The 13,759-nt window shown below is 51.8% G+C and overlaps 1 protein-coding gene across 6 annotated transcripts in view; it reads right to left on the bottom strand.

The window, feature by feature from the left end:
* Positions 1 to 13,759, bottom strand: part of mst1 (macrophage stimulating 1) — a 124,534-nt gene that overhangs the window by 28,589 nt on the left and 82,186 nt on the right. For all 6 annotated transcript variants that reach the window (XM_086001238.1, XM_086001236.1, XM_086001232.1 and 3 more), the window contains one exon: positions 11,464 to 11,499. In XM_086001238.1, the coding sequence (XP_085857364.1) occupies positions 11,464 to 11,499 (36 nt within the window). The remainder of the gene's footprint in view (positions 1 to 11,463; positions 11,500 to 13,759) is intronic.

Below are 13,759 nucleotides of genomic sequence, written 5' to 3'. Positions count from 1 at the left end.
GTGCATGCCCATCACCATTCTTCTAAATGCCTCCCCATCGAGGTCCTCATCCGAGTTCTGTGCAGCAGAAGTCGCGCGCGAACTCGCCCTCCATGGAGCTGGCCCCCGAGCTACCCTTTCCCCCTGGCCTTGCTGCAGCCCACTCGTCCCCGGTGCCTCACCCTGTGCAGATCCCGCTACTATACTAGTCTCTAAAGAACGCGTAGTGACAGTATCTGAGCTGATGCCTGCGGGTGAGACATGCAGTGACGCGGTGTGTTCTTCCTCCTTCTCTTCTCCTGCCTTACTCTCTACGGTGCCCTCAGGGACAGGCTGCTCAGGAGCTTGCTCATTATCTGAAAGCATAAAGGCACAAGAGTCAGGTTAAGGTGAAGGGAGGGGGCAGGAAAGGAAAAATGCGTGCATACAGCATGATTAGTTGGAAAGTGCGAAACACTTGTGGGGTGAGGGTGAAGTGGGATGTCAGAAGGAGTAGGGATGAACACACCGTTGTTGTCCCCAAGGGGGGTCAACATCACCGGTGGCCACGGTGCCCACCAACTGGCGCCCAATAATCAGCAGCACTCTATTCTCCAGCGTGGACAGTGGTTGGGTGTCGACCTGTGTGCTCTCGCTCCTTCCTGTTGTGAGCCACCTTGGCCTGCAAGAGAAAGGAAAGTGTGTGAGTGAGTGTGGAGCAATGTGTTTGGGTGATGTGTCTGCCATAGTTGAATAGCTGTCATTCTGTGTAAGATGTGAGATGTGGGTGTGCATGTTGGTAGGTAGAGATTGTTGGTGGGTGAGTGCTGGGGGTGTGGTGCAGTATGTGAAGATTGTGGTACAGATGGTGGTATGTAACATTTGTTGAAGTATTCACTCAACCTGACCACCCAAGTGAGGTCGTTAAATTTCTTCCTGCACTGTGTGGGGGTTCTGGAGACCACAGTACTGCCCAAGACATGCTGTGCTACCTCCCTCCACATGGTTCGGAAGACTTGCGGTGAGGGCCTCCTGCCATTTACCGGGTAGAGCACCGCCCTCCATCTCTCCACAGCGAACACCATTGACTCCAATGCTTGATCACAGAATCTGCGGGCTCTCTCCCTGGGGCGTGGATCTGCCCTGAGCACAGCTGCTTCAGTCCTCTGGCTCCTTCTCCTTGCTGAGGCAACTGCACAGCCAGCAATGCTGAGAATGAAGTTCTGCAGCATCAATGAACCTCCCCTTTAAGTACTGAAAAAAGTCTTTGGCAATCATGACTTACGATTAGACTGCATCCAATATTGGTTGAGTCTAAAGCCAATGAGCTTCTGCTTTAAGACCTGAATTAGGACTCCAATGAGCACGAATTTTATGTGCTGTCTAAAGCATTAGCACCTGGCGTTAATTCTCCAAGTTTTCTACTGATACTGCCCATTCCTTGGCTATAATGAATTTCTAGCCCACAGTCACCGTGGAATAGGACTGCACCCTGATATGAAAGGTACAGTTATCATGGAATAGGATTACACCCTGATATTAAAGGTACAGTTACCGTGGAATAGGACTGCACCTTGATATTAATTTCCATGAAATGAGTTAGACATAGAAAGTTATGTCTGGCAGTGGCCTGCAGAGGGCGGTACATGCAGGTTTCCTGGCTCTGCTGATTTGCATTCCTATTGGTGCAGCTGTTGGTGTAAAAGCTGTATAAAAGAGGTGTAAGCAAATGAACTACCTGGAAATTACAGTTCAGCCTGCACTCTTCAGCAACAGACTGGGAGATAAACCGTTAGGAGAGGGACAGTTCTGGGCTCTTTCTGTGCTGTGTAAGTGTAGCGTGCTTGGGAGGTACAGGTGACTTTGAACCTATAGTTCCCAAAGCTCTCCAGCACTGATGGATTTCCTCACTTCATGTCTGGGTCTGTTGTAGACCAATTGATAGAGATTGATTGCTGTGATTAGTCAACAACTCCATTGGCATTGTATCATGCGATTCTCAGGGTGGTAAAAGATGAACTAGTTGGACCTTGTTCTTCTTTTGTCTAACAATTCCTGTGTTCTTATGTTTCAGCTCACTCTCTAATAACTTCATGGCATGTCTTAGCAATATTTATGTTATACTTGTTCAGAATTCTGACTATGCGGGCACCATCTGGATCCACAGGGCAACATGGCATGGCACCAAGGCAGAGAAGGACAGAGAACTTCACTCTCTATGGTTTTAATGTCCTTTCTATATTGGAATATCCAGAACAGCGCACTGTGACCTCAACAGTAATTTGCATAAATTCATTGTTACTTCTTTACTCTTGCAGTCTATGCCATTTATAAAACCCAAAACGCTAATGGGCATTTTTATGAGCTTATTTACCCACACTCATACTTTCAAGGAATTATGTATTTGAACCCTCAGGTCTCTCTGTTCAGCCACACACCTTCTTTCCAACCAGTGTATGCTCCCAGTCCTCATTTTCCCTCTCAAAATGCATTACCTTGCACTCATCCACATCAATTTGTATCTACCTCCTGTCTGTCTAGCCTGCTCATGCCTTCCCAAAGTCTTTAACAGTTCTCGCTATTTGCCAAACCCCCTAATTTTATGTTCTCAGTGAATTTCAATGTTGTGCTCCCTATACCCAAGTCCAAATCATTTATATATACGTAGTGAGAACAAAAGTGGACCCAGCACTGCGCCCCAGAATACTCCATTTCCAACACCTCTCTATTCTTCTAAGGCAGTCCCTCAGAAACAAGGATGACTTGCTTCCACACTAAAAATCAGTTCTCAGGTGACTGATGAGTCCAATGCGGGACCTACAGTCTCTGTCACAGGTGGGGCAGACGGTGGTTGAAGAGGCGGGTGGGTGGGGTGCTTGGGTTGACGTGCGCGCCTTCCGCTATTTGCGCTTGGCTTCCGCTTGCTCCCGGCGAAGAGACTCGAGGTGTTCAACGCCTTCACGGATGCTTCTCCATCACTTTGAGCGGTCTTGAGCCAGTGATTTCCAGGTGTCGGTGGGGATGTTGCACTTTTTCAAGGAGGCTTTGAGGGTGTCCTTGAAGCGTTTCCTCTGCCCACCTGGGGCTCTCTTGCCGTGTCGGAGCTCTGAATAGAGCGCTTGTTTTGGGAGTCTCGTATCGGGCATGCGGATGATATGGCCCGTCCATCGGAGCTGATTGAGCATGGTCAAAGCTTCGATGCTGGGGATGTTTGCCTGAGCGAGAACACTGATGTTGGTGCGCCTATCCTGCTAATGGATTTGCAGGATCTTGCAGAGGCAGCATTGGCGGTACATCTCCAGTGCTTTGATGTGCCTGCTGTATATGGTCCATGTCTCTGAAGCATACAGGAGGGCGGGAATCACTGCTGCTCTGTAGACCATGAGCTTGGTGCCGGGTTTGAGGTCCTGGTCTTCAAACACTCTTCCTCAGGTGACCCTGGCACCGGTGTTGGACTTCATCATCGATGTCTGCCCTTGTTGACAGTAGACTCCCGAGCTATGGAAAGTGGTCCACGTTGTCCAAGGCCTCGTCGTGGATTTTGATAATCGGGGGGGGGGGGGCGGCGGCGGGGGTGTGCAGTGTTGTGTGGCGGGGGCAGGTTGGTAGAGGACCTTTGTCTTATGGATAGTTTAGTGTAAGGCCTATGCTTTCATACGCTGCGGTGAAGGTGTTGATGATGGTTTGGAGTTCGACCTCCGAGTGTGCGCAGGTGCAAGCGTCGTCTGCATACTGTAATTCGATGGCAGAGGATGGACGACCTTGGATCTGGACTGGAAGCGACGGAGGTTGAACGGTTTCCCGTTTGTTCTGTAGATTAGCTCCACTCCAGCAGGGAGCTTACTGAGGGTGAGATGGAGCACTGCAGCAAGGAAGATCGAGAAGAGCGTTGGTGCGATGACACAGTCTTGCTGGAACCGTTGGTCAGGATCACGGCTTGCTCTAGTCTGAGCAACACCCATTACCCTCACTCTTTGTTCCTGCTTGTCAACCAACTTTATATCTGAAAGACTTGCATTTATATAGCGCCTTTCACGACCACTGGATGTCCCAAAGCGCTTTACAACTTTGTCAAGTGTAGTCACTTTTGTAATGTATGAAACATGGCAGCCAATCTGTGCACAGCAAGGTCCCACAAACCGGGGATAACTCCCCTGCTCTTCTTCGAAATAGTGCCATGGGATCTTTAACGTCCACCTGAGAGTGCAGACAGGGCCTCGGTTTAACGTCTCATCTGAAAGACGACACCTCCGATAGTGCAGCCCTCCCTCAGTACTGCATTGGAGTGTCAGCCTAGATTTTTGTGCTCAAGTCTCTGGAGTGGGACTTGAACCCACAACCTTCTGAATCAGAGGCAAGAGTGCTACCAACTAGGCCACAGCTGACACCTATGCTGCTATATTTCCTTTTATACCATACTAGCTGGAGTGCCCGGCGGTGCCGAGGGTTTTTTGAGGGCATATAAATGAGTTTGTCTGTCTGTCTGTCTGTGTGGGAAGGAGAGAGAGAGAGAGGGAAAGAGAGAGAGAGAGGGAAGGAAAGAGAGAGAGGGAAGGAGAGAGAGAGAGAGAGAGAGAGGGAAGGAGAGAGAGAGAGGGAAGGAGAGAGAGAGAGGGAGGGAAGGAGAGAGAGACAGAGAGAGGGAAGGAGAGAAAGAGAGAGAGGGAAGGAGAGAGAGAGAGAGAGAGAGAGAGAGAGAGAGAGAGAGAAGGAGAGAGAGAGAGAGAGGGAAGGAGAGAGAGAGAGAGAGAGAGAGAGAGAGAGGGAAGGAGAGAGAGGGAAGGAGAGACAGAGGGGGAAGGAGAGAGAGAGGGAAGAGAGAGAGAGAGAGAGAGAGAGAGAGGGAAGGAGAGATAGAGAGAGAGGGAAGGAGAGAGAGGGAAGGAGAGAGTGAGGGAAGGAGATAGAGAAGAGAGGAAGGCACCCCGGGGAAGGGGCTGGACTCAGAGCCCGGCGGGTGAAGAAGGGCGGCCGCTATTTTGTGAGGTCGGCGGGAAGTTTGAATTGCGGTGGCCGAAGGAAGGAAGAAGGCGAGCTCTCCCTCCGTCTCCCACCCCTTCACACTTTCCCTCCCTCACCCTGTCTCTCCCTCCCCCTCTCTCTCCCTGCCGCTCTCTCTCTCCCCTCTCTCTCTCCCTGCCCCTCTCCCTCTCCCTGCCCCTCTCTCTCCCTGCCCCTCTCTCTCTCCCTGCCCCTCTCTCTCCGCTCTCTCCCTCCCCTCTCTCTCTCCCCTCTCTCTCTTTCCCTGCCGCTCTCTCTCTACCTGCCCCTCTCTCTCTCCCTCCCTCACCCTCTCTCTCCCCCTCCCTCTCTCTCCCTCCCCGCTCTCTCTCCCTCCCTCCCTCCCCTCTCGCTCTCGCTCCTCCCTCCGACTCACCTCGGTACCAGAACGGAGTCAGTCCGATACTGGGAGGCCGGGTGCCCATCGCTCAGAAGCAAGCCCGGGGTTCCTGATGTTTAACCAGGCGGGCCTTTGGACCCGGTTGGCCGGGCGGCAGTCGAAGGCCTTTCGCTCCGGACTCCCGTGTCCGAGAGCCCGGCGGGTGAAGGAGGGCGGCCGCCATTTTGTGAGGTCGGTGGGAGAGAGAGAGAGAGAGAGGGGAGGGAAGGAGAGAGAGGGGGGGGGGGGAAAGAGAGAGAGAGCCGCCGCTCCTCCGGTCGATGTGTTGCGGGCCGACCCCTGATGAGCGCCCGATCCGCTGAGCCAGACCCCTCCACTGCTCCCCTGCTCGCTGTCTCTCGGGCCGCGTGGTTCTCTGTTTTCCCGCGCAGCCGGCCAGAGAGAAGAAAAACAAAAGAGATGAAGAGAGACGCGACTGAGTGAACGATCTAATTTAAAGCAACCTCTCCCCCGCTAAAAGGTGAGAGCCGGAGGGAGATTTTGCGGGTGAAGAAGGGCAGCCGCCAGTGCTTCAGGCCCGGCTGGTCTTTAATGGCCGCCACTCACCTCAGCTCAGCTCCCGCTCGGCAGTTTGAAGGATTCGGCCCCGCCCACAAACGCCATGAAACGCCCCCCAATTGGTCAACCATCACGTCACTCAACACTAATGAGCAGTAGGATTAGTCAACCACTAATGAGCGTTTTTTGCATACTGTCCGAACACTTTTTGTCTGACCAAAAAGTAAATACACCTATGACACTCCCCTGATCATCAGCTTTCTTTTGATATAACATATGTGTAGGTACGCTCTATAACTTTTGAGTGTATAGTGGACATACAGACAGACATACAGACAGACAGACAGACATACAGACATACCGCTTTATATACATAGATAGATGCCTCAATTTTTCAAACAAGTGTAGGAATGTCTAGTTCTGATCCAAAAGACTGAGGGCCACTCAGGCAATCAAATAAACGAGGTTTAATGAAAACTAACAGAGTTTAACAGATAACTACAGGAGAACATCGAATATAGGTCTAGTCAGTTCGGAGGCTCCACGAGGACTACTCGGGCGGTCCCGTGGTTGACGTCATGACGTCATCACGTTTTTCCCGCCGGTGGGGGATCACGTGATGAACGGCGTGACGTCATCGTGTTTACCCGCGCTATTAAAGTGATCGTGCTCTGTACATGTAAACAGTGAAAACAAAGATACAGACTCAGGCTGTAGCTAACTGATCGGAGTCCCTTAGTGGCTCCGCCACATGCGCCCCCCCAGAATTGTCTTTAATAGCAAAAGTAAAACGGGGAGGAGGCCTGACAAGCCTGTCAGATCGACTTCTGTAGCCTTGAGGTGGAAGCTGATGGACGGCGGGCGAGCTGGCGGGCGGTTGCATTTGATCTGGCACGGCGACTGTGGGCGGTCGGCCACGTTTCGGTGGTTGTGCGATCTCGACTGGGCGGTCAAGGTCCAAGTGAGCCGGCTTCAACCGGTCAACCGAAATGTGGTCCGGTTTGCCACCGATATCGACTGAAAAAGTTTTGTCTCCTGGCTCTATCATGCGGAAAGGACCAGTGCAAGGGGGTTTGAGTGGATCCCGATGCGCGTCATGGCAGATAAACACATAGTCGGCGTTCTTCAGCTCAGCTGGGTCGTGGGAGCTCTGCAAGCCGTGACGTGAAGTAGTCACTGGAGCAAAATTTCTGGCCGCCTCCTGATGACTGATGAGCTGCTGCGATGCAGACCATGGCTCTGTTGGAGTCGGAAGGAAATCTCCTGGTACACGTAACAGCTGGCCATATACGAGCTCCGCCAAGGACGATTGAAGATCTTCTTTAGGCGCTGTACGAAGACCCAAAAGGACCCATGGAAGCCTGTCCACCCAGCCCGCGCCTTGAAGGCTGGCTCGCAGTGCGGCTTTGAGCGACCTGTGGAATCGTTCGCACAGGCCGTTCGCCTGTGGATGGTAGGCAGTGCTGTGATGTAGCTTGACGCCGAGCCCCTGAGCCACAGCGTTCCAGAGCTCAGAAGAAAACTGCGGCCCACGATCGGACGAGATGTCCACCGGTACCCCGAAACGGGCGACCCAGGAGGAGATGAATGCACTGGCGACGTCTGCGGAAGTGGTGGATGACAAAGGAACCGCCTCCGGCCATCGAGTGGTGCGGTCCACCATTGTAAGAAGATGAGTAAACCCGTGCGAAGGCGGAAGTGGCCCCACCAGGTCCACATGCACATGATCAAAGCTACGTTCCGGAACAGCGAAAGTGGCCAATGGAGCCTTGACGTGACGCTGCACCTTGGCCTTTGGGCAGACCACACAGATGTTGGCCCAGTCGCGAACATCCATGTGCATGCCCGCCACATGAATTTGGATGACATCAGCCATTGCGAGGCCTTCATGCCAGGGTGCGACAACCCGTGTATGGCGTCAAAAACTTTTCGGCGCCAGGCAACCGGCACGATAGGGCGAGGATCTCCTACGGAGACATCGCAGAGCAGCGTAGTGCCCGCGGCGTGGAATTTGACGTCGGCCGCTTGGAAGCTAGAGGGGTTGGTTCTGTAAGATTGGACTTCCGGATCCGAGGCTTGATCCGCAGCCATGAGGGCATAGTCGATGCTGAGCTGGACTGCATGAACGGTCGCGCGGGAGAGGCAATCCGCCACCAGGTTGTCTTTAACGGACAAATGCTGAATGTCAGTGGTGAATTCTGAGATAAACGTCAATTGACGTTGCTGCCGAGCTGACCACGGTTCGGCGGTCTTGGTCATAGCGAACGTTAGTGGCTTATGGTCCACAAAAGCCGTGAACGGACGTCCCTCTAGCAAGAACCGGAAATGGCGGATGACCAGAAAAAGGGCCAGCAACTCCCGGTCGAACGTGCTGTACTTCCGTTCATTTCGCCATAGTAGACGGCTGAAAAATGCCAGCGGTTGCCACGTCCCATTCACCCACTGTTCCTGCACTGCGCCGATGGCGTAGTCCGACGCATCGGTGGTAAGGGCGATGGTGGCACCTGGCAGCGGGTGCGCCAGCATGATTGCGTTGGCTAAGGCACCTTTTGTGTCGATGAACGCCCGGTCCATGTCGACTGTCCAGCTAATCGGATCCTTGCTGGACTTGCCCTTGAGGGCCTCGTACAGGGGCTGCATGAGCAGAGCTGCATTAGGGACGAACCGGTGATAAAAATTTACCATCCCAAGGAACTCCTGCAGGGCCCTGATGGTCTGCGGGCGCGGGAACGAAGTAACTGCCTCCACCTTCGTTTGCAGGGGAATTGCGCCGTCCGATGTGATGCAATGGCCTAAGAAATCAATCTGCTGCAGGCCGAACTGGCACTTGGCCGGGTTGATGATCAAGCCGTGTTGACTGAGGCGTCTAAAGAGGGTGCGCAAATGGTAGATGTGCTCCTCTTTATTAGGGCTGGCGATGAGGATGTCGTCGAGGTAGACGAATAGAAACTTGAGGTCCTGAAGCACGGAGTCCATCAAGCACTGGAAAGCCTGTGCAGCGTTCTTCAATCCAAACGCCATCCGCAGAAATTCAAACAGGCCAAATGGGGTGATGACTGCAGTTTTCGGGACGTCTTGCGGGTGTACGGGGACCTGGTGGTAGCCACGGACAAGGTCGACTTTTGAAAAAAATGGTATTTCCCGCCAAATGGGCAGAGAAATCCTGAATATGAGGGATCGGGTACCGATCAGGAGTACTGGCGTCGTTCAGGTGTCGGTAGTCGCCGCAAGGCCGCCATCCGCCGCCAGGTTTTGGAACAATGCGGAGAGGCGAAGACCAGGGACTATTCAACCGGCGAATAATCCCTAGTCGCTCCATCGCGTCGAACTCCGCTTTCGCAGCCGCGAGCTTGCCAGGTTTGAGGCGCCGGGCCCGTTCGTAGATCAGGGAGCCAGTAGTGGTGATGTGATGTTCGACACCATGTTTCGTGGCCGTGGAAGAGAAAGTGGGTCTGGTCAGGGCTGGGAAATCTCCGAGGAGGCGAGTGAAGTCATCCGGAGGTGGGAACGTGCAGGAGACAGTGCACGCCACGGTGTTACCGCGGTGGCACGGGATGGAGTGAAAAGTGGCCGCATTGATCAACCGGCGGTGCCGTACATCCACCAGGAGGCCGTTGGCGCACAAAAAATCCGCCCCAAGGATAGCTTGAGAGACTTTGGCCATGATGAAATCCCAGTAAAACCGCTGGCCACCGAAGCACACCTGGACCCGCCGGCTTCCGAAGGTTCGAATGGCCCCGCCATTAGCCGCCTGGAGGGAGGGGCCGTGCCCCCGGCTTGTAGATCAAGATTTGATGCAGGTAGGATGCTACACTGCGCCCTGGTGTCGCAGAGGAAACGTCGACCAGATAGGGAGTCGTTGATGAAGAGGAGTTTTCCCGAATTACCGATTGCCATCGCAGCCGCGGGGCGCTCGTTATAACCGGTCCTCTTTCGACAGGGTGGCTGCTGTTTTTTTGAGCGAAAAGCTGCAGGGAGGGCGGCAGCATCTTGCTTTCGCGCCAAAACGGGCGTGGTAGAAGCACAACCCCGCAGGTTGAGGGGCTGGAACAGTGACTGTGGGGGATGGGCGCCTCGTGGCAGCGCAGTACTGCTGTGTCACCGCGAAGATCTTGTCCGCATTGGCAGCAAGCTCTGCGCAGTCTGTGACTTCTGACCTGGCTAGGGCAGCCTGAACTTGCTCCGGTAGCTGGCTGAGGAATAGCTCCCTGAAGAGGAAGCGTTCCGGTTCGGAGCCCAGGAGCGTGAGCATTTGGCTCATGAGCTCGGACGGCTTGGAGTCCCCAAGGCCGGGCATACTGAGCAACCGGCGGGCGCGCTCCAACTTCGTGAGCCCGAAGACCTGTAACAACCGCGCCTTTATCGTTTCATACTTGCGATCTTCTGGTGGATTACCAAGCAGGCTGACGATCTGCGAGGCTGTGGCGCTGTCGAGGGCGGAGACCACGTGATAGTAACGGGTCTGATCCGCAACGATGTTCCTGATTGCGAACTGGGCTTCAGCCTGGATGAACCACGCGGCTGGCTGTTGCTCCCAGAACTGTGGTAGCTTCAAAGCAACGGCGTTCGATTCCATGTTCAGTAACTTCTGCGAAAACCGTTCACAAAAGTCGGGGTCACCAATGTAGGAATGTCTAGTTCCTATCCAAAAGACTGAGGTCCACTCAGGCGATCAAATAAACGAGGTTTAATGAAAACTAACAGAGTTTAATGGATAACTACAGGAGAACATCGAATATAGGTCTAGTCAGTTCGCAGGCTCCACGAGGACTGCTTGGGCAGTCCCGTGGCTGACGTCATGACGTCATCACGTTTTTCCCACCGGTGGGGGATCACGTGATGAACGGCGTGACGTCATCGCGTTTACCCGCGCTATTAAAGTGATCGCGCTCTGTACATGTAAACAGTGAAAACAAAGATACAGACTCAGGCTGTAGCTAACATATTATTAAAGGGAATTATATACAACTGATCGAAGTCCCTTAGTGGCTCCGCCACACAAGCCCCTTTTGAGACCTTATCAAACACCTTCTGAAATTCCATATACACCACATCTACTGCATTCCCTTTATTTATCCAATCTCCAAAAAACTTCTGATTTTGAACAAATTAATTCTTCAAGAGATTTCCCTTTTGAAAATTACGATTCAATCTGCTTCCACCACCCTTTCAGGCAGTCCATTCCAGATCATAACAACTCGCCGCATAAAAAAATGTCTCCCCATCTCCCCTCTGGTCCTTTCACCGTTTATCATAAAATCTGTGTCCTCTGGTTATTGACCCTCCTGCCAGTGGAAACAGTTTCTCCCTATCTACTCTATCAAGAAACCCCATAATTTTGAATACCTCTATTAAATTTCTAAAGAGAACAATCCCAGCTTCTAATCTCTCCACTTCTTCAAAAAACTTTATTAAATTTAACCAGATGGATGACTGTTGGGAGATCAAAACTACCCAATTTAACCATGGAGACATATTCCATTTTCTCTCTGCTTCTCTTTGCATTTTCAGCTGTCGCTGTCCTCAACTCTGGCCCTTTCTCCTTCTATAAGTATCCCATTTGTAAAAAGCCATGGAAATAAAGAGAAAGTATTCCAAATATGTACCTGGATCCTCCTGGCTTGTTGGTTTGGCGTGTCCTTCTGTAATTGAAACAGAAGATTAGTGCGCACATAAAGCAGTGTAACTGGAAACCAGCAATCGTTTTGTGACTTTAAATTTCTCTGCAAATGCATACTCTTGAGCATTTCTGTCCTTGTGTGTCTCTGATGTGGGACTATTGAGGAGACAGTCCTCTCCCCGCACATAGCCTGCAAAATAACTGGTCCCCAGGCGCACGGAAGAGGAAAAAGCGGCAGAGAACAGTAACATCAGGTCCCAATTCCCTCCCACTTTCCCAGCTCATGTCTGTAATGTGGGACACTATCTCGGCCTGTAATATGGGACATTAGCGCTGTGCCTGTAATGTGGGAAACTATCTTGGCTTGTAATATGGGACACTATATCTGTGCCTGTAATCTGGACATTACCTCTGTGCCTGTAATGTGGGACACTAACTCTGTGTCTGTAACGTGGACAATATCTCTGTGTCTGTAATAACAACAGAAAATGCTGGAAAAACTCAGCAGGTCAGGCAACATCTGTGGAGAGAAATTTGAGTTGACGTTTTGGGTCGAAACCCTTTTTCAAAACTGGAAAGGAAATAAAATAGATCGAAGGCAGGGCTGCGATCGAACAAAAGAAGTAAAAGAGACATTAAAAGGTATTCAAAACCAGACGAGATGGTAATAGGCCAGTGGAGACAAAAGACAGCTGAGATTAGATGTGAAGTGTACTGGCAGGATAAGAGACAGCTGCCAGGTGGGAGAGAGAAACAAAAAGGGGTGGGGGGGGGGGAAAGGAAGACCCAAAACAAAGGGGTGGAAAAAAATATAAGTAAAAAAGTAATAGGGGCCGAGGGTATGATCTGAAATTGTTGAACTCAATATTGAAGGCTGCAAAGTGCCTAAACGGAAGATGAGGTGCTGTTCCTCGAGTTTACGTTGAGCTTCCGTGGAACAATACAAGAGGCCAAGGACGGTGAGGTCCGAGTGGGAATGGAGCGGTGAATTAAAATGACAGGCGACCGGAAGCTCGGGGTCACCCTTACGGACTGAACGGAGGTGTTCCGCAAAGCGGTCACCCAATCTGCGTTTGGTCTCCCCAATGTAGAGGAGACCACATCGTGAGCAGCGAATACAGTATACTAGATTGTAAGAAGTACAAGTGAATCGCTGTTTCACCTGGAAGGGGTGTTTGGGGCTGTGGTAAACCACTGTAGTTCACTGTGTTCACTGTTGTTGTTGTTGTTGTTGTCGTTCACTCTTGTTTCACTGTTGTGCCTGACTATGCCTCAGCTGACTCCGCCCCTGGGCTACCGAGTATAAGAGCGGCCGCATGGCAGCTCCTGGCATTCGGTCGTCCACTAGAGGCATAGTCCTGATCTGTCTGAAGTGCAATTCAGTAGTTAATAAAAGCCTGTTGTTCTGAACTCTGCCTAGCCTTTTATTAGAATTGATAGCGCATCAGGGGCCCTGGACAGTGGGAAGGGGGGAGGTATAAGGGCAGGTGTTGCATCTCCTGCGCTTGCACGGGAAGGTGCCAGGCGAAGGGGAAGGGCTGTTTGGGGTGATAGAGGAGTGGACTAGGGTGTCTCGGAGGGAGCGGTCCCTACGGAATGCTGAAAGGGGAGGGGAGGGGGAAGATGCATTTGGTGGTGGGATCACTTTGGAGGTATCTGTAATATGGACACCAACTCTGTGCCTGTAATGTGGGCACTATCTCTGTGTCCGTAAGCTGTGAGCTACTTGAGGTGTTTAAGATGATTAAAGGAGTTGATAGGGTAGATAGAGAGAAACTATTTCCTCTGGTGGGAGAGTCCAGAACAAGAGGGCCTAACCTTGAGATTAGAGAGCTAGACTGTTCAGGGGTGATGTCAGGAAGCATTTCTTCACACAAAGGGTAGTGGAAATCTGGAACTCTCTCCCCAAAAAGCAGTTGAGGCTAAGTAAATTGAAAATTTTGAACCTTAGATTGATAGATTTTTGTTAGGTAAGGTTATTAAGGGTTACAGAACCAAGGTGGGTAAATGGAGTTAAGATACAGATCAGCCATGATCTAATTGAATGGTGGACCAGATTCAAGGATCTGAATGGCCTACTCCTGTTCCTATGTTCTCTTTCTCTCTGTCTGGCTCTCTCTCCCTCTGTCTGGCTCTCTCTCTGTCTCTCTGTCTGGCTCTTTCTCTCTGTCTGGCTCTCTCTCCCTCTGTCTGGCTCTCTCTCCCTCTGTCTGGCTCTCTCTCCCTCTGTCTGGCTCTCTCTCTGTCTCTCTGTCTGTCTGGCTCTCTCGTTCTGTCTGGCT

Source organism: Somniosus microcephalus, chromosome 11 (genome assembly GCF_052327205.1).
Source record: "Somniosus microcephalus isolate GS21.2 chromosome 11, FLI_Smic_1.0, whole genome shotgun sequence".
Lineage (NCBI taxonomy): Eukaryota > Metazoa > Chordata > Chondrichthyes > Squaliformes > Somniosidae > Somniosus > Somniosus microcephalus.
Note: the sequence above shows the minus strand (reverse complement) of the source record. Positions and strands in the feature narration are given on the sequence as shown.